The sequence below is a fragment of the Parambassis ranga genome, chromosome 6, assembly GCF_900634625.1.
Source record: "Parambassis ranga chromosome 6, fParRan2.1, whole genome shotgun sequence".
NCBI lineage: Eukaryota > Metazoa > Chordata > Actinopteri > Ambassidae > Parambassis > Parambassis ranga.
Genome location: NC_041027.1, coordinates 14,222,609 through 14,241,654, shown reverse-complemented (window position 1 = coordinate 14,241,654; position 19,046 = coordinate 14,222,609). Strand labels below are relative to the sequence as shown.

At 44.4% G+C, this 19,046-nt stretch overlaps 4 protein-coding genes across 4 annotated transcripts in view; 3 read left to right on the top strand and 1 right to left on the bottom strand.

The window, feature by feature from the left end:
- Positions 1-4,410: 4,410 nt before the first annotated feature.
- Positions 4,411-8,304, top strand: ube2d1b (ubiquitin-conjugating enzyme E2D 1b). Its single transcript, XM_028408029.1, has 7 exons — positions 4,411-4,607; positions 5,283-5,346; positions 6,238-6,269; positions 6,523-6,600; positions 6,797-6,902; positions 7,451-7,544; positions 7,639-8,304. Exons 1-7 carry the CDS (start codon positions 4,584-4,586, stop codon positions 7,682-7,684), a joined length of 444 nt encoding a protein of 147 aa, XP_028263830.1. The 5' UTR covers positions 4,411-4,583; the 3' UTR covers positions 7,685-8,304.
- An 804-nt stretch (positions 8,305-9,108) lies between these two features.
- tfam (transcription factor A, mitochondrial) lies at positions 9,109-12,475 on the top strand. Its single transcript, XM_028407946.1, has 7 exons — positions 9,109-9,489; positions 10,243-10,385; positions 10,471-10,541; positions 10,620-10,769; positions 10,864-10,959; positions 11,051-11,107; positions 11,194-12,475. The coding sequence occupies exons 1-7, from the start codon at positions 9,404-9,406 to the stop codon at positions 11,437-11,439; spliced, it is 849 nt and encodes a 282-aa protein (XP_028263747.1). The 5' UTR covers positions 9,109-9,403; the 3' UTR covers positions 11,440-12,475.
- Positions 12,476-12,925: 450 nt separating this feature from the next.
- LOC114437391 (DNA-directed RNA polymerase III subunit RPC4) lies at positions 12,926-15,575 on the top strand. The gene is made up of 8 exons (XM_028408044.1): positions 12,926-13,621; positions 13,701-13,747; positions 13,816-13,970; positions 14,064-14,200; positions 14,272-14,374; positions 14,537-14,796; positions 15,012-15,170; positions 15,298-15,575. The coding sequence occupies exons 1-8, from the start codon at positions 13,427-13,429 to the stop codon at positions 15,439-15,441; spliced, it is 1,200 nt and encodes a 399-aa protein (XP_028263845.1). The 5' UTR covers positions 12,926-13,426; the 3' UTR covers positions 15,442-15,575.
- A 1,550-nt stretch (positions 15,576-17,125) lies between these two features.
- The window catches only part of LOC114437853 (ectonucleotide pyrophosphatase/phosphodiesterase family member 7-like), a 46,362-nt gene continuing 44,441 nt past the window's right edge, over positions 17,126-19,046 (bottom strand). The window contains exons 7-11 of the mRNA XM_028408786.1: positions 18,873-19,018; positions 18,161-18,793; positions 17,805-18,057; positions 17,276-17,399; positions 17,126-17,195 (exon numbers count right to left, since the gene is read on the bottom strand). Of these exons, the coding sequence (XP_028264587.1) occupies positions 17,126-17,195; positions 17,276-17,399; positions 17,805-18,057; positions 18,161-18,793; positions 18,873-19,018 (1,226 nt within the window). The remainder of the gene's footprint in view (positions 17,196-17,275; positions 17,400-17,804; positions 18,058-18,160; positions 18,794-18,872; positions 19,019-19,046) is intronic.

Below are 19,046 nucleotides of genomic sequence, written 5' to 3'. Positions count from 1 at the left end.
TTTTATTCTGTTCTATTTTATTCTATTCTGTTCTATTCTATTTTATTCTGTTCTATTTTATTCTATTCTGTTCTATTCTGTTCTGTTCTATTCTGTTCTATTCTATTCTGTTCTGTTCTGTTCTATTTTATTCTATTCTATTCTGTTCTGTTCTATTTTATTCTATTCTGTTCTATTCTATTCTATTCTGTTCTGTTCTATTTTATTCTATTCTATTCTATTCTATTCTGTTCTATTCTATTCTATTCTGTTCTATTCTGTTCTATTCTATTCTATATTGGTATAGGGCACACTGTGTTGGGTTAGGTGGGCATTATGTAAGGCAGCCCACAGCATAAACACTCATGTCATGTTGGTGGAAGCAAAGCCGCAGCCTGTTTACTGATGATGCTGTTTGTGTTTATGGGATTTTTTAGGCCAATTACAGCGATAGCATGAACTTTCCGACAGATAAACACAGATTAGTGTAATTGTTGGTACAATTAGGACCTCCTGGGATGATAGAGGAGGAAGCTCAAAATCTGAGCATGAGACTTTTTCCAGAGAAGATAACGTGATTTAACCCTCTGATAATTTATTTCACACAGGTTACGTTGTGTGATGCTGTTTTTGGTGGAAGTGTGTTTTATTATTTTCAAAGAAATATGAAGCAAAACAAACAATACTGACAATGTGATGTTATATGTAGGAGAATGTTGTGTTTGATTTGACTTCAATATTCTGATATGCAGGTGTTTGTTTACATTCAGCTATAAATCACTCAATACTGGAGACAACAGGCTCCAGTGATTTAATAATTTGATTAAATAAATCATTCATTTGTGGAGATTGTGGTTTCCTGTTCATTTGATTTCATTGGGTCATATTCTACACCTAGTGGGGCTGAGAGTTCCTGAATCCAGTTCATTTAGAGAATATCTAATATATGCAATATGTTTTTAAGGTTTTTGGTCCTGAATTTGTTTCTCTGAATTCTGAGATTAAATTGTGAACTAGAAAAGGGCATTTCCTGAAGAAAATGCAAGTTTGATGGCTGCAGCTGTAGCATTGCTTTGAACGCTGATGTGAAGGATTGCTCTGAATTGCTGGAGAATCAGAGCGATTCAGAGCTTTGTATACCTCTGTGTGTCAGCCTGTCACCATGGTAACAGCAGAGGAGACCTCAAAAACCACTCCAACTTTGGGAGCCTGGTGCATGGAAACGATTCGGAATTAGAAAATTCTGAATATAAGTTTGATAGAGCAGCATCTAATGAGCGTTTTAAGACTAAAATGGAGTCTGTAGCTTGAAATTTGTAGGAGGAGAAACATTTGGCAGACGACCCTCGTTGAAGGGCTCTCTCATAGACTCCCATGTTAAAAATGACATTGAAATTGCTTAATGTTTGAAAAATTATAATTTTTTGAAAAACACGTAAAGTTGACTCGGAATGTCCTCTGTGAGACGAACATTTTGATAGTTGATTACATGTTTGTTTGTTTGTTTGTTTACATTGCTACATTACATTGTTTGTTTACATTGCTCCCTCGGCTGAGGCGTCGCGGGCTACTGACGTCATCAGCTCTGTGACCGCGAGGCTTCAGACCCAGCACCCTAATGCCTTCATAGCGATTTCTGGCGATTTTAACCATGTTAATCTGAAATCAACTCTGCCCACTTTCAAGCAGTTTGTGGACTGTAAAACAAGAGAAAATAAAACTCTAGATTTACTGTATGCTAATGTTAAAGAGGCATACAGCTCCATAGCTCTCCCTCCCTTGGGCAGATCAGACCATAGCCTAGTCCACCTCAAACCCCAGTATATACCAGCAGTACAGCGGCAGCCGGTGACCACCAAAACTATACGGAGGTGGACACCGGAAGCCCTGGAGACCCTGCAGGGATGTTTTGAGGTGACTGACTGGGATGTGTTCTGTGACACCCACGGTGAGGATGTAGACACACTCACAGACTGTATCACAGAATATGTTAATTTTTGCACAGATTCTCTAATCCCCACCAGGTCAATACGCTGCTTTCCAAACAATAAACCATGGGTGACAAAGGACATCAAGGCATCACTCAACAGAAAGAAGACAGCCTTCTTGAGTGGAGACAGAGAGGAGATGAGGAGGGCCCAGGCAGAGGTGAGGGAGAAGATTGGAGAGGGCAAGGAGAGCTACAGGAGGAAGCTGGAGAGCCAACTTGCCCGGAACAACTTGAGGGAGGTATGGAGTGGCATGCGAACCATCACCGGCCACAATAGGATCTCTGACCAGCTGATGGATGGAGATCTGCAGGAGGCCAACCAGCTGAACCTGTTCTTCAACAGGTTTGACAGTCCACTCCCTGACCACCCTCCCCCTCCCTGTGATGCACCATTAACACCTGTCGATAACAACAATGTACCTCCTCCTCCCCCTCCCCCTAACCATACTAACCAGTCTCACCTCCCCATCAATAACATCACCCTGCCCCCCTTACCCCACCTTCCATTAACAACCCCCCACCCTCCCCCATCAGATCTCTCTCTCTGCTCTTCTGTGTCCACAGTTACCATCACCACAGAGGATGTGAGGAGGGAGTTCAGTCGCCTACGACCGGGAAAAGCTGCAGGACCGGACGGACTCAGCCCCAGAGTACTCAGGGACTGCGCCACACAGCTGTGTGGGGTCTTCCAGCACATCTTCTCCCTGAGTCTGAGCCTGATGACTGTCCCTGCCCTGTGGAAGACAACATGCCTTGTTCCTGTGCCCAAGACCAAACATCCAAGCACACACAGCGACTACAGACCAGTTGCTCTGACTTCACATGTGATGAAGTCTCTGGAGAGGCTGGTCCTGAAACACCTGCGTGCTGTTGTGGAACCATCGCTGGACCCCCTGCAGTTTGCTTACCAGCCCCGTATTGGAGTGGAGGACGCCATCATCTACCTGCTGCACAGAGCACACACCTACTTGGAGGAGGCAGGTAACACTGTTAGAATCATGTTCTTTGATTTTTCCAGTGCGTTTAACACCGTGCAGCCTGCCCTTTTGAATAGGAAGCTCCTGGACATGCAGGTAGAGACCCCACTGGTCACCTGGATCACTAACTATCTTACAGGTCGACCACAATTTGTGAGGCTGAGGAACACCGTCTCGGACACGATAGTGAGCAGCACGGGGGCACCCCAGGGCACGGTACTGTCTCCATTCCTGTTCACACTCTATACATCGGACTTCAGACACTGCTCACAGTCCTGCCACCTGCAGAAGTTCTCGGATGACTCTGCCATTGTGGGCTGTACCAGCAGAGGTCGGGAGGCGGAGTATATGAGTGTGGTGGACAGCTTTGTGGAGTGGTGCGGACAGAACCACCTGCAGCTGAATGTCACAAAGACAAGAGAGCTGGTGGTGGACTTCAGGAAGCACCAGACACTCCCTAACCCGGTCAGCATCAAGGGTACCAACGTGGACATTGTGGACAGCTACAAATACCTGGGTGTCCACATTGACCACAAACTGGACTGGTCCACAAACGCAGAGGCAATATACAGGAAGGGACAGAGTCGCCTGTATCTACTGAGGAGACTCAGGTCCTTTAACGTCTGCCAGACCATGCTGCAGATGTTTTACCACTCGGTGGTCTCCAGCGTCATCTTCTACGCTGTAGTGTGCTGGGGCAGCAGGATGAAGATGGCCGACACCAACAGACTCAACAAGCTCATTAGGAAGGCTGGCTCGGTGCTGGGAGTGGAGCTGGAGTCTGTGGTGGAGGTGACGGAGAGGAGGATACTGAGGAAACTCCTCAGTATTCGTAACAACACGTCTCACCCCCTGCAGGACACACTGCTGTCCTACAGGAGCACATTCAGCGGTAGACTGAGACTACCGAGGAGCAGCACAGAACGCCACAGGAGGTCCTTCCTGCCAGTGGCCATCAGACTGTATAACTCCTCCCCTTTCTGTAGGGAGAAGCGCTAGATAATCATGTCAGGCATCACTGTCATTCCTATATTATGTTTACTTAGCACCTTACATCTCCATATTGTATCCATGTATCATATATTGTGCTCATACCGCGTACTGTACTCTTTTTTTGGATTATAGTGACACTTATACTCTTATACTCTGTACTTAACTGCATTTAATGTAACTTGATACCTCTGGCACAAGAATTTCCTTCGGGATTAATAAAGTTTTATCTTATCTTATCTTATCTTGAATGGCTGAAATCGGTCAATGTATGCTGAAGACACGCTGCGCCAAAAAACGTACGGAAGAATTTTTATTATTTTTTATTTTATTATTTTTTTTATCATTATTATAATTTATTTCATTATAAGAAGAAAGAGGGTGAAGAACAATAGTTTGATTGCCTAGCAACGGCAATCAAACTAAAAATGGGTTTTGGTCCGTGTGAACTACATTTCCCATGGTGCACCTCGGAGGAGCGCCCGTAAACAGAGGAAAGCGGAAACAAAAGCGGCTTTATAAAAACACAAACGCCTCGCAGGGCGGCTGTCGAAGTACTCAGGGAATAAAACACAGCCATTCACGTCACAGGCAATAATATTAAAATCGATAATTAACAGTTAAGAAGAAAACGGCATCAGTCAGCCATGGCACTGAAGAGAATACAGAAGGTGAGTCCGAGCAGCTAGCTCTGGTTGACAGCTAAAGGGAGCTAACTGGCCCAACAGACGCTTACGTTGGAATTCATTTTAATAAAAATGTTTTATTATTAGAACTTACAATGATATCCGTGCTTTAAAACAGCTGGTGTCCAACTTTTCTAGAAGTAATTTGCCAGCTGACACCGGCGACAATAGATAAAACAGTTCAAAAGTTTGATGCTAACTCGCTAACAAGTAGCCAAGTTAGCTCAGTTAATATTCTCTTTGACTCCGCCGTGTTAACCTACAAATATTTGGATGATTTATCTTATATTTATCAGCTTTAACTTGTCTACGACAACAGCCTTGTCTTTGTTCGTGGATTCTTGGCGGAGAACGAGCGCTGCAGTTTCCAGGAACGTTATGTCACCATTCATCCTCCTCTGTGCTTCCTCATGACACATTTACTGCTGCTGCTGACGTGCAGATACGTATAGCTTTAAACCACCAGTGTTTCAGTTCTAATCAGATACAGATTAGATATGAAATAAATTATATATTTTGTGTTTATGTCTTTTTTGTCAGCTGAAGTTACTGTAGCTATATTTTAAATGTGACCCTTGTGAGTTGATCTCACAAAGCCAAGAGAAGTCTGACATTTGACTGCTTCCTGTTGAGCTAAATTACAGACTGCACTGTTCACAGGAGCTGCACGACCTGCAGAGAGACCCTCCTGCGCAGTGCTCTGCTGGACCAAGGGGCGATGACAGTGAGTATATAATGCACCATTTTATGGTTCCCTTGACTGCACAAAGACTAAAAAGAATCAGAATCAGAATCGTGTTTATTGCCATGTAACATGAAATAGGATAAAACTAAGATAAAATTAAGGTAAATAAACTAAAAGTAAGGCTGTAAATTGACATGACATAGCAGACATACAATGAACAGAACATAAAATGAGTGGTGGTTGTACTGGAAAACATAGACCCTTATAAGAACGAGTGTAATAATGTAATAGGTACCACATGGATCGGTGAGGTGGTACTAGTGTGCAAGATGGAAGTAAACAGTGCAAATAGTCATCAATATGCAGTGACTATATTAAAGTGACCTTCTGAAGTGACAGTGCAGAGCAGTGCATTAATTACATTTCAACAGTCCAACAGCAGAGGGGAACCTCCTGCCTGAAGGGAGTGGCTCAAAGAGTCCATGTCCAGGGTGAGAAGGGTCAGCTGTGATCCGACCTGCATGCCTCAGTCCTGTCCTGGAGACGTACAGGTCTTGGATAGAAGGCAGGCTGCAGCCGATCACCTTCTCAGCAGAGCGCACAACACGCTGGCGTTAAAGTGGCGTTATTTCAGATGATCGTTTCGACCTCGAGCCATCACAATGCACTGCTGACTCCATGAGGTGTAGTTCAAATGTTCAAACAGGATACTGGTACACGTAAACACCTGATTTTGGAACATTCAGAAATTAAGATACTCCTGTATACCTTTATATAGCATGTTTCTCATGTTCTTTGTGAACGCCGTGTCCAGGATAAGTCACATGACCACCTGGAAACCGATGTAAACAATGCAGCAGACACCAGTGAGTGTGTCCATGGTGTGAACAGCATGTAATGTGTTTCTCTTTCTCTCTTAATTGCCTGTAGTGTTTCACTGGCAGGCGACCATCTTGGGCCCGGTGAGTGTTAGGCCATCACTTGAGGCACCGTGTCCTCCACTACATTCAAAATGTTTTACCAGTCCTAAGTTGAATTTATTGAGATGTAGCAGCTTATTTTTGGGGGGTTCCTTCTCGTCTTGAACACATTTTTGTTAAATAGTTTTGCCTCCACATATACAGCTGCAGCTACATGGTTTCAGCCGGTTGCTTCGTGTTTATTTATTACTCTTTATTATTATGCAGTGCTTACTGACAGAAATGTCTTTGTCAGGTGGACAGTCCATACCAGGGAGGAGTTTTCTTCCTAACCATTCACTTCCCTACTGACTATCCGTTCAAGCCACCAAAAGTGAGAATCGCTGTGGATTTATCAAAGTTTGTCATACTGCAGAATTTATCGTGTTTTAGCAACATTAACCAATGGACACCCTTCAAAATAAAGACAGTAACATCAGTGTTATTATAGACTGAACATTCTGCTACAACATGTGTGCAGTAAAGTTAATCTTCTTTGTTTATGTTGTATTTTTTTTTTTTTTTTACAGGTAGCATTTACAACAAAGATTTATCACCCAAATATAAACAGCAACGGCAGCATCTGTTTGGACATTCTACGGTCACAGTGGTCTCCAGCACTGACAGTGTCTAAAGGTAGCTGCTGCCCATGTTTTCTTTAACATTTTCTGTGTTTAAAGGTCGGGTAGGAGATTTCATTCTGATGCACTTTTTGTTAAATTAGTGTAACTTCTCTTTACAATCCGATAGCAACCGATTAGTTCGGCAGTTTCTCATTAAAACGAAGAATATGAATCATCTGTGGAAGCTATAAAACACTAAAAACATCAGCCAATCCTCCGGGTGGACCCTGCACGGAGTATTGGCTGGTTGTCACTCTCTTCCTGCTCTGTGCGCACCAGAGAGGTACGTGCATGATGGCCGAAGTCACAGACCGCAGCTCGTCTGCAGGTGATGCGCGTCCATGTGATTGGGAGGCGTGGCCTCGGGGTGAGCTCCGAGAGAAAGGGGCGTGTGTTTAATTTCCAAATCTGGCTGAGTTTTCAAAATCTCCTACCCTACCTTTAAGGTGTCTTTTCATACTCACATTATTGCCTGTGACCTCCTCACACTTTGTGCCGTCTGTCTGTCCTCATGCAGCAGTGCAGCCAGTGACGGATCCTTTCTCTTCTGTTTCATTGCAGTTTTATTGTCCATATGTTCATTGCTGTGTGATCCAAACCCTGACGACCCTTTAGTGCCGGACATAGCACACACCTACAAGAATGACAAAGACAAGTGAGTATACTCACACAGAGGCGCGTGTGTGGTGTGTTGATACCTGTCTTTGAATATCGTCCACTTACTTCACCCCCATCTTTTATCTCCTCAGATACAACAAACTAGCAAAAGAATGGACCCTTAAATACGCCATGTGAAGAAAATAACATCCATGACAAAAAAAACATGCTGAGATATTCTTTCTGTCTCCTTTGTTTTTTTGTAAGTCACAACACACTGTAAAGCATAGTATAAACTCATGAAGTAATCATAGTTAACTTCCATCAAACTGTACTGTCATCAATATTATTATTATTGTTATTATTGTTGTTGTTTTGAAAAGAAGCAGAAGGTTTTTATTTTTAACACGGACGTTTATCACAGCCTCCTTGTATTTTCAAGTCAAAATAGGAAATTATAAGAAAACATAACTGGAAAATCTGATTCTCATAAAATCATAACATTCCATTATAATTATTATTATTCTAACATGTTACATTTTAAACCACCTGGACCAATATAATTGTTTAATTATAAGACTCCTGTCCCTGACGGTATCTGTTGTGTTTTTGGTTGGATTTACACAGGCACAAAGATCAGATTTTTATCCCTGTGAAAAGTGTGTTTGTTGTGGTGTTGGGCCTCCTGGCTGCTAGTTTATCTGTTGATGCTACGAGATGGGTGAAATCCTGTTTTCTGTTCCTGTGTAAACAGTCTCTCTGCATTTGAGGTCTGTTTGGCACTTTTTGTACTGAATTAAAGAATGGTACGCTTTTTATCATGACACTATGATTGAGCTGGTTTTTTCGTGACCACATTAAAAATAGTGACTGATTTCTAAGAAGACAAATCACCTAATCACTTCTGACTTAAAAGTGAAATTCGCCGCCTCGCTCATGCTATGTAATAAAATGCAGCGTACTCATAAAACAGCACCTTCAATGTTTTAATAAAAAATGTCTCGGATCATCAAGAGTCCAGCCCCTCAGAACTAACTGGATTTGAAAACACGTGAGAAACCAGGGGGGCCTTCTGCTGAGTGCTGGTTGGGTAAAGAAGGGGAAGACGAGCTTTCATTTTCAGGTAATAATGGTATAAATTCATGAGAAAATACTGTTTTTGATGTACTTTATTTTGTAGAAGAACAGTTTACAGCTAAGTCATCAGATTCAGGCAACATTCACGGGCAAATCTTTCCCCAGTAATTTTCAAATATTGTATTGTGTGCTGTGAAGTCAATTTTCTGAATCATACCTACCCATTCAAAATTGTTGAACATTCTTTATTCATTTATTTAAACACGTTTGGATGATAGAAAAAATAAAGGTATTGTATTTTACACCGGTAGAGTTAGATGTTAGCACAAGTTAATAATAACAATAATGTTTATTTTAGTTATTTAAATTCATTTGAAGAATTAAATATATCATAAAATGTGCTATTTCAAAAACATGAATATTCTCTGTTTGTTTCAGATTGAGGCTGTCTTACCGCATCTTTCCATTTGGGGCGCTGTAGCGATCCGGACCAACATAAACCGGAAACGGAAGTAGTTTAATACGATAAATATTATTTTTGACCTTTTCCTTTCATTTGAATTTTAACGTGACTCAATAAACATCAGTCAACTTGACTAACTTTCCTGACTTGTACGGAATTTACTCGTTTTTATGTTTATAGTTGTAAACATTTGGTCGTAAATTGAATCAAAAACGAGGAAAAAGTTTGACCTTTTCCCAGAATCCACTGGGACGGAGCGAAGGCGCCTTTAGTTTCTGCTGCATGTCAACAAAAAGGACGGAAGGGGACAGACGTGCTGCTTTTTGTGGAATAATCCGTCCGTTTAAGAAGCTTTAAGGTTTTTTTTCCGCGCCGCCATGGCTCCGTACACCTTGGTGACAGCAAGTGTTAGCATGCTGGCTAAGTCCTTCAGTTTGCTCTCCTGCACAGGAACTCTAGCGAGGTAGCTAACCTGAACTTACTGAATGAGCTAGCTGCTGCAGAGCTGTGAAGTTTCGCGTGTTGTCCTCCCGTCTTCTTCTTGAGTGAACTGTCTGTGTGTTAAGTCCAGGAAAAATTAGCATTAATTATCATAATGCCACTAAGTCTTAAAACATGATTGAACTTGTGTATGGTCCCTAATCAACCAGTGCTGCCATGTGTCGCTTTATTTTTACAATAATTATTATTATAAGGGCTTTGAACAGGTGTGAAGATCTGTCAGAGATTATTTTATTATTGACTAAGATGCATATGTTCAGTTAGGCCCCGTTCACACTGGGGAAAAAAATGTGGCTTAAGCAGGATTTGGCCGCATCCAGATCAATCCAGATGTGTTTTTTTCCGAGTGTGAACACCTCCAATCCGGCTGAATCCAGTTTGATTTCAAGCCGGCTAGATCCACCCTCGAGAGGTGGATCTAGCAGGATTGGCTCAAATGTGGCTCAGGTGTGAACGCAAATGTGGCTAGCGAATCCGGCTAGCCACATTATTAGCCATATTACGACGCGCCACCTAGTGGTTTGGAGAACAGCAAACACACTGGATGAAGCCGGATTGAGTGCGGACACAACTGTGTGCTAGCCAGATTTGAAAATAGGTCTGAACGCATCCAGCTTAAAGGCTGTCTGGGCTCAATCCTACTCTAGCTGGAATGACTTTCTCCAGTGTGAACGGGGCCTTAGTGTCTGTAACTGTGTGTGTCCACTCTGTCCAGGTGTACCAGTGCACTCCCCACTGCATACTTCAACCCAGTGAGGTGTCTGACCTCTCTGGTCAGCAGCCCTCCAAAGAGACCTCTGAATGGCTACATGAGATATGTTCAGCAACAGAAACCGCTCGTGGTGAAACAAAATCCAGGTGTGTTTTCAACAGCGGTGGGCTCATCGTGTCAGGAGAGAGAGGGTGCACATTTCATTGATCTTTGTATAAATGTTGCCTGCAGATATCAAATCAGTGGATGTCATCAGGAAGATCGCCCAGCAGTGGAGAATGTTGACCCCAGAACAGAAACAGGTATTTTTTCTGTCGAGCAGTATCAGTTTGTTGTTGTGACTTTGATTTTGAGTTGGCCTTTCTTTTTTTTCCTTATAGCCGTTTCAGGATGCCTCTCTTCGGGCCAGGGAGCAGTATAAGGGGGACCTCCAGCGCTACCAGGCCCAGCTGTCTCCAGCGCAGCTCGAGCAACAAGCCCAGGAGAAAAGACAAAGGCTGGCCAAGAGGAAGGCCATCCGAAAGAAGAGGGTATGAGAGAATGCAGCTATACCACCATCGTTTATAGGAATAGTGTTTTTCATTATTATAATGTGTGTGTGTGTGTGTGTGTGTGTGTTCACAGGAGTTAAGCAGCCTGGGGAAGCCTAAACGTCCTCGCACTGCATTTAACATCTTCATGTCGGAGCACTTTGAGGAGGCCAGAGGAGCCAACGTGCCGGTCAGGAAGCACACATGACACTAAAGGGGTACACATGTCAGATATGGTCTACTGAAAATGTAAATCTGAGCTCCTGCTGGTGTTCTTTCAGGCAAAGATGAAGTCGCTGATGGATAACTGGAGGAACCTGTTCAGCCATCAGAAACAGGTTTGCCATTCGTCATCGTGTATTCTTGCCGTTCTAGAGGACAGTCTGGTGCTGTCCAGAGCTGAGATCTCCTCTGCTTTCCCCAGGTTTACATGCAGCTGGCAGAGGATGACAAAATCCGCTACAAGAACGAGATGAAGTCGTGGGAAGAGCACATGGTGGAGATTGGACGAGAAGACCTGCTTCGATCCGTTAAAAAACCAGCAGCCAAGAAGACAGCGAAGAAAGTCAAAACTAAAGCGTCGAAGAAAGCCGCAGGAAAAACAACCAGGAAGACGAAGAAAAGCAGCCCTGCAAAGACTGTCCAAAAAAAGCCCACGAAGAAGACATAAAGTGTCCCTCTGCTGAGTCCGGAGGAAGGAGAGATGGCAACTGATGATCCGGGGCTGTGCTCTGCGTTGTTTTTCTTAAACCTTAAGAAGTCACACAGTTGTCATCAAAGCCTTTTAGTCTCAGCGGGACCTTCAGATTAGGATCATTTCATAAAAACCCGAACTGACATCAGTTACACAAATGAAGCAGGATTTTCTGAAAGGTGCAGTGTGAGCTTCGTTGAATCCCTCATGGTGATCAAGGCTTAAGACCGGATGTGATGCAATGATGAAGCTAAGACGGTCTGAGGAGGCCTCGAAGTGAGCGCACTGCTTGAAAACACCCTGATTAACCACAGTTTAACTGAGGGAATATAAAGAATCATGCCTCTGTCCAAAAGCAGCTCACTGAGTGTAAATGTAAAGATGTATTCAGTTTTTTTTCTTGTCAACAAACTCATGGGAACCCCCCCCCCCCCCCCCCCCCCCAAACATTGCATTGAGACAGTTTCATTAAACAAAGTCTCCAAAAAACTACTGAAACAAAAGGAGGTGCTGCATTTCATGGGACTACTTTCTGCAGTGGATTAAACCACTTTAGGTGCACTGAGTCAGAACTAATTGGAGCGCAGTACCATGTAAGTTTGGATCCTGTCATGTTTCTCATTCGCAATAACTTGTCGGGTCTCAGTAGCGTCCAGAACAGGATGTGATGCGTGAATAGAAAGCACTTGCTCGCTTTGTGTTTGTATCGTTTGTTCAATAAGCCACAACCTCAAACTGTGAAGTCTGCCAGCCAGTCGTTTTCAGTATATGCATCAGTCCAGCTAAGCTTTACGTCACATTATTTTGTGATAAAGGGCCGTTCATCCTGACTTCACTGTATGAAGAACATCATCAGCTCCTGACCTTAGTTTGGAAGCTACTTCATTTCACCCTCATATCTAGTTTTTCTTTTGTAAAGAGTCACATTTTCTGTATCGATCAGTACATGTTGCTTGTCTAGTGTATTTAGTGCAACCACGTTCAGACTGAATAAACATATACATTCACTTTTTTTACGAAATGGCCTCTTGTAATTTACATTAATCATTAATCTTTACACTTTTACACCCAGTTTTCTGCAAGATTCATCAATAGATTTTAAATAAAATAGATTATGATCAAACAAATGTCAACAAACTCCAAAAAGAAATGATTTCCAAGTATTTTTATTAATATGTGATGTGGCCATTGAGAAGGTGGGAAAATAGACAAATCTGAAGGGGTGTCTTGTAAACTATCTTTTTAAAAATAACATTTTAAACATTTTTTTTTTTATTTTACTTTATTTACATTTTGTCTAACAACAAGTAAAATTCACACAGCAAGTGAATGTTTTGGTATTTGGTGCACGGATTGTTTGAAATGTCTCAGGTGGGACAGACAGTGTCCCCCACTTCTGGACCGTACCAAGTGTAGTCTGAAGCTTTCCGCGCGAACGGCGCCATCTTGTGGTTCCCTCCGTGTGATGCGGTTCAGCAGCAGCAACAACAATAACAGGGAACTGCGGAAGAAACTGGAGCGTTTAAAATGACAAAATGCAAAAGGCGGAAAAGCCGAAATGCTGCTGGAATCACCAGTGACTGAAGCTTTTAATCGGTTTTACTCGGAACGACGTGTTTTCAACAACCAGCGCCTCGAAACTGCGGCGGCGGCTTCCGGCTGAAAGGGCTCCGAAGCTGTCGGTCTGAACGCGGGCTTCAGGACGGAGACCGGAGGCGGCACAAACCGAATTTAGTCCGAATATTAACACCGTTATAGCTTCATGTGTGCACACAGCAGGTTAGGATTGTGGCGCAGTTTGTTTTAATCTCGCGAGAACAAAATGGAGGTTGATAAGCTTGTTCAAAATAAAGTCACTGTAGCTAACACACGTCTGCTACAAACTGTAAGCACAATGTAAACAGCGGCCACAGCTACAGATACTGAGGAGGCCACAAAAACAACTGAGCTAGAGGTGGAGGAAATGACCGAGGCCGGGGATGCAGCGAGTGTTCCGGGTCCCTCCGGCCTCAGCAGCGCCGCTGGGCTGAGTTTTAGCCCGGGTAGAGGACTCCCAGGACGTGTCAGGAGCCTGTCGTCCTCCACCACCCCGCCTGGAAGACTGACATCCCTCAGAACAAGAGACCTGACACTGGGAGGAGCCTTCAAAAAAACTAAGGTGGTGTTAAAAGTTTTCAACAAGTTTTAAAAAGTCCTAAAGCTTCAACTATTAACACTGTCAAATGCTTTCCCCAAAGAAAACCTTTGAGCCAAACGTCCACGCTGTGAGGAAAAGTAAAGACGAGTGAGTGTTCCTTTATTATAAAATTGTGCTGCCATGTTTCATAATTACCCATAATGCCCTGGTCTCAGGTTAAAGGAAGAAACTTACCTGCCTCCAAAAAAGGAGAGGAGAGGGAGGGATGAGCGGAGGAGAGAGAACAGAGGGAGGAGGAAAGAGAGGCCTCAGACCATCCAGTCTCACTCCATCTTTGAACAAGGTCCTGCTGACACTGTGCGCAAACCAGGTGCAGGAACACCTCGCCTTTTACAGCACGCCACAGCTCCGATCTTTGTTTTTCTTCTGGTTTACTACTCACAACCTCCTCCTGTTGCTTCAGGCTGGCGTGGCGCTGCGGACCTGCACGACTCCGCCGCCTCTCCTGTCTGCAAACTGGTGAAGAAAGAGAGGAAAGAGTCAGCCAGGGACGAAGATGGAGATGAAGACGAGATACTCAGTAAACTGCAGAGAGATGACGTGAGTTCTTCATCCTGCTTCATCCTTGTTCCACATGATGTGTTCCTAACTTTACATGAGGTGCGTTTCAGTTCATAGATGATCCAGGACTGAGGAATGATGCCAAGCTCAAGCCGATCCAGCTGCCTCTGAGTCAGTCCGTTAGCTTCACCAGGAGTCAGACACTGAGCACATGTGAGTACACCACCTCTGCAACAAAGGGTGGACTCGTGATGGGTGTGTTGACATAAATGTAGAATGTTCACAGGTTAGTCTCACAAGTGACAAATTCAGGAACTGCACAGTTATTTAAAGTTTTAAGGGAGCCTGTGCGTGATCACTGACTTCATGTTACAGGTCCAGAGACCGCCCCTCTGTTCAGACCTCAGGGTCGAGCAGGACACAGCAGGACGGACCTGCTCAAACCGGAGCAGCCGTCTCTGGCAGAACTGCTGCAGGACCTCAGCCTGTCGGGCAGAGAGGAGCTCTTTTTCATGCAGCTCCCTGACTGTATGCCCGGCAAGCTGAAGGTCGACCCCGCTGTGGCACCAACAGAGAAACCTGCGAAGAAGGAAGGCAAGTCTGACGAGAAGAGGAGCGCACATCTTCAAGCACAAGTGAGTGTTCAGGGTGAACTGTGTTCTCTTCTTTTATAATTCTCATTCTGAGGCTGTCAGACTATGAGGTTCAAGCCACTCAAAGTGACGGCTTGTGACCATGCTACCATGAAAGTTAAGATAGTAACATCACCTTGAAAACACCTTGTGGAGTTCCACGGGTAAAATGCTTTGATTCACAGGTTGTGTGTCCGTGTGTGTGTGTGTCTCTGCAGGGGGCATCACCATCACTTAAAGAAGGCTCTCCTTCGCTTTCCCAGTTCCCTGAAGGATTTTTTGGTAAACTGCAGATCCGGAAGTCCGGAAAGGTGGAGCTGAAGCTGGGCGATGTTGTCATGGACGTCTCAGAGGGAGCGGCGTTCTCCTTCCTGCAGGTAACGTGTGTTTGTAGCATCATCATTTCTGTAGTTGTGTCACTTTTTTATGCCTTTGAAGCTCATCGAACTTCAGTTGGTTTAGGACGACTCTCGTCTTCTCAGCCATGTCTTCTTCTTTCTGCAGCAACTGGTGTCTGTGCGTCTGTCTGAGGGACGGACGGGAGACATGATGGTGCTGGGAAACGTCCACCACAAACTGGTCTTATCTCCGGACTTCCAGGGTTTACTGGGACAGACCGCAGCACAGCAGCAGCCACAGGGCCCATAACAACCTGCTGCACACAGACTGACGGGTCGATGATCACTGTGGAGGACAAGTGTCAAACCTCTATTCAGGAGGCAGCTAAACTTTTTATGTTTGTATTCTCTTAAACATTTTATTAAAGATAGTTTTCACTGTTATAACAGTATCACTGCCACCTACACACACTCCTAGGAAACATCTTCATTATGCAGTTTGTCATTTTTACCATAACACTTTTTAATATTTCAAACAACACACACAGAGCAGCACAGCAGGGTGGGTGTCAGGGTGTCCACGCTGACCCCTGTCCACTGCTGGAGGCTCCTACAGGTGATCCGAACTTGATCTAAATACCTGATAGACCGACTCGGAAAACTTAGATCCTGCCGTTCATGCTTTGACACCATGTCCACCCTTCAGTGGAATCAGTATTCCCTGATGGCCTAATCAAAAACCAAATCAAATTAGCTCTGTGAACGTTATTAATATGTTTATTCACAGATTACAGGACGGCACGGAGACAATGCAAAAGATACAGAATCCACCAGAAGTCCTGTTCACTGTTTGAGATGAGCAGAGTACAGTTTATTATTGCATTAAGCAGACACATGCTCATTTATCACCAGATTTATTTACACAGTATAAATAATCTGTTTAGGTCCCAGTGACCAAAGCACGAGGATTTAGAGCTTATCAGGCTGGCTATTAAACAGAATGAATTCATCATTTATAAACAAAATCAGCAAACAGGACTGGAAGCGTCTCCCTTGTCCACAGCAGCCGCATAAACAAATGTAGAAAATAACGTGTTGAATTCTCAAGCACAAAGAACCCGATCAGTCCGATCAACACCTCCGTGTGAGCGTCCTTCTCTGCAGCTGCAGACAGAAAGCATCCACTCAAAGACAAACGCAGCTTTACATGTTTGTTTCATGGTGTCGAAAGCTTTTACACACTGATAAGGAAGGACTTTACAGCTGTGAGATGGTGTTGGAGTCAGCTGATGGCTATCAGTGGACCTTTATCATAGGGCACAGGACAGAGGACAGACACACAAACATAACTGTTGGAGTGACCCTACAGGCTGACGGCCTCTTGTCTTGGTCATTGTAAGCACCAGCTATGCATCCTGTAGCTTGTTTCTTTCAGGACAGGCATGGCTGCCATCATTCCCTGTGACAAAACATGCATGTTTCAAGTCTGGAGCTGGTAAAACAGCAAGAACTAGGACTACTACTGTAGCATTGTTCCCTCCTCCTGTGTTTACCTTAGGGACCAGCAGGTGTTTGCTGTTGTCCAGGTGTCCATCATTGACCTCTGTGAGCTTTAAGACAAGAAAACTGGACGTGCAAACAAAACCTGAGCATTAATAACCTGTGGGGTTCCACAGGGGCCGATTTAGGGACCACTTTTTTTATTTATACATGTCACTCCAGTGAACAATGGCCTGGTTTTACCTGGAGGACCACATGTTTTAAAAAACAAGGATGAGAAGGATAGTCAGCTGGCTGCAATCTGTAACATCACCACTAGATGGCACTACACAGAGCCCAGGCATGACGGACAGTATATACATGTTTTATTTATTCAGCACATTCCATCATTTGTACAGCTCACTGTAAGTTAATGTTAAGTTAATAACTATGCCTTATAACAAAGGAGCTGTAGCTCCTCTTCCTTCAAACAAAGCTTCTTTCAATCAGGAGGCTCAGAAGCTGCTCTGCTTCATCTCTGATGTTCCTTCACTGGGAGAGTCTGGGAGAGTCTTCAGGTTGTAACTGAGGGCGGAGAGAATACAATAACACATCATCCAACAAAGCCACAAACAGCTGCTTGATAGGATGGCTGCAGTGTTTACCGTGTTGCTGCTTTTCTCCTTTTACACAGAGTGTAAGAGGCGGTCGCCGTGAAGACCAGAGCCAGGAACACGGTCACTGCTGAAAAACCCACCACTGCCTGGGAATGGACGTCAATTCCTCCGTCTGCAGACACACAGGACAAAAAGTTTATAAATACACAAACATTTTCCACGGATAAGAAACGGCCTTACACCTGTGACATGGTGACTGTGAAGATATGGATCTCTTATCGGACACACACTTATCACGTTGTGTTTATCTTGTTTTACAGTGTTACAGCCGCTCTCGCTGTGCGGTCGTCTGTCAGGTGAACCCAAATCTGCTCATCGGCAGATTTTAGTGATAGCACGATAGGAGTGCAATAAAAAACACAGTAAGATCCTACATTAGATAAACACCAACACCACTGTGTAGCAGGGATAGGTTAGCATTAGCTAGATCTGCCTCTTCTTCAGACATTGAAGACTTGGTCCCATTAAAGCAAGAAGATCAGGACATTTAAAAGGTTTCTGTTCATGTAAGACTCACTGATGTTGTTGTTGTTTCCTCCTGGCATTGCTTCAGCAGCCAGCATGTTTTTGGTGGCGTCCAAGTGTCCGTCGTTAATCTCTGGTTTTATTCCCAGTATGTGGCACATGAGCGGGTACACGTTAACGGTCTCGAAGGGCCCGACGACCAGGTTTTTCTGGAAATCAGGCCCGACTGCCCTGAAGAAAGGCTTCATGTCCAGCACGTGGTTGTCAAATCCGTGCTCGCCTTTGTGGAACTGCACCGGGATCAGCTACATGTGGAGACAAAGCACAGCTTGAGGTAACCCGGATTTTATTCTGACCTGTTGAAAACAGATTAGAGAACATGACCAGACTGGATGTGTGGTCTCTCACCCCGTTGATTACATATCCAGGATCTGCGAAGAGGATGATGGGCAGGAGTCGGGGGTGATCACCGTAGTGCAGCCGAGCTGGCATCTCCTCCTTTTTATACACATGCAGGTGAGGGTGGCTGCCTTTCAGGGCCTTGTAGACCTTGTCCAGCATGCCCTCTTTAGGAAGCAGCATTCCAGCAGGACCGTAGTCCACCAGGTGAAACTGAACATCCCTGAAGCTGAAGCCAGGGATCTTGGAGAGGATGATCTCCTGGACTGGGCCTCCTCGGAGAACTGTAGTCATGCCGTGGTCTGCGGTGATGATAACATTGAGCCTGTCCGTCAGGCCATGTTCTTGGATCTTGTCCCGGATGTAGCCCACGGTCCGATCCACTTGTTTAACCATTTCTCTCCGTTCTGGGGAATCCGGTCCATATTTGTGCCCAGCCGCGTCCGGTTCCCCAAAGTACAAAGAGACAAAGTCCAGGTCCTGCTGGTGGAACCACTCTTCAATCACCTTGTCGATGTTCAGCCTCCAGTCTGTCTCGTTAGAGTAATCGTAGAAACGAGGTTCCACCTGCCTGACCCTGACAGTCTCGCCCTTGTAGGTGGCTGCTGTGCCAGGGAAGTGCAGGGAGCCTGCTCTGAGACCCTGCAAGAGGACGCACAAGACGACTCAGTGTTAGGCTTTACCTTGGAATGGAGATCTTTGATAGATGGACAGAAATCACCTGTCTCTGTGCTGTGATCCAGATGGGTAAACTGCCATTGTCCCAGTAGGAATCAACAAACTGGGTCATGTAGTACTGCTTCTTCTCCAGGGTGGTTGTGTTGAACCACATGTTGTGGATGACTCCGTGATTCTCAATGTAGCGTCCTGATGAACATAAGAAAAAAATTAACAG

Bases quoted from the DNA above. Each gene is read 5' to 3' on its own strand.
- ube2d1b (XM_028408029.1), top strand. From the start codon at position 4,584: ATGGCACTGAAGAGAATACAGAAG. The intron at 5,347-6,237 runs GTGAGTATATAA...AATTGCCTGTAG, and splicing joins TGGACCAAGGGGCGATGACA to TGTTTCACTGGCAGGCGACC. The intron at 6,270-6,522 runs GTGAGTGTTAGG...TGTCTTTGTCAG, and splicing joins AGGCGACCATCTTGGGCCCG to GTGGACAGTCCATACCAGGG.
- tfam (XM_028407946.1), top strand. From the start codon at position 9,404: ATGGCTCCGTACACCTTGGTGACAGCAAGTGTTAGCATGCTGGCTAAG. The intron at 9,490-10,242 runs GTAGCTAACCTG...CACTCTGTCCAG, and splicing joins TGCACAGGAACTCTAGCGAG to GTGTACCAGTGCACTCCCCA. The intron at 10,542-10,619 runs GTATTTTTTCTG...TTTTCCTTATAG, and splicing joins TGACCCCAGAACAGAAACAG to CCGTTTCAGGATGCCTCTCT.
- LOC114437391 (XM_028408044.1), top strand. From the start codon at position 13,427: ATGACCGAGGCCGGGGATGCAGCGAGTGTTCCGGGTCCCTCCGGCCTC. The intron at 13,748-13,815 runs GTGAGTGTTCCT...CCCTGGTCTCAG, and splicing joins GTGAGGAAAAGTAAAGACGA to GTTAAAGGAAGAAACTTACC. The intron at 15,171-15,297 runs GTAACGTGTGTT...TTCTTTCTGCAG, and splicing joins CGGCGTTCTCCTTCCTGCAG to CAACTGGTGTCTGTGCGTCT.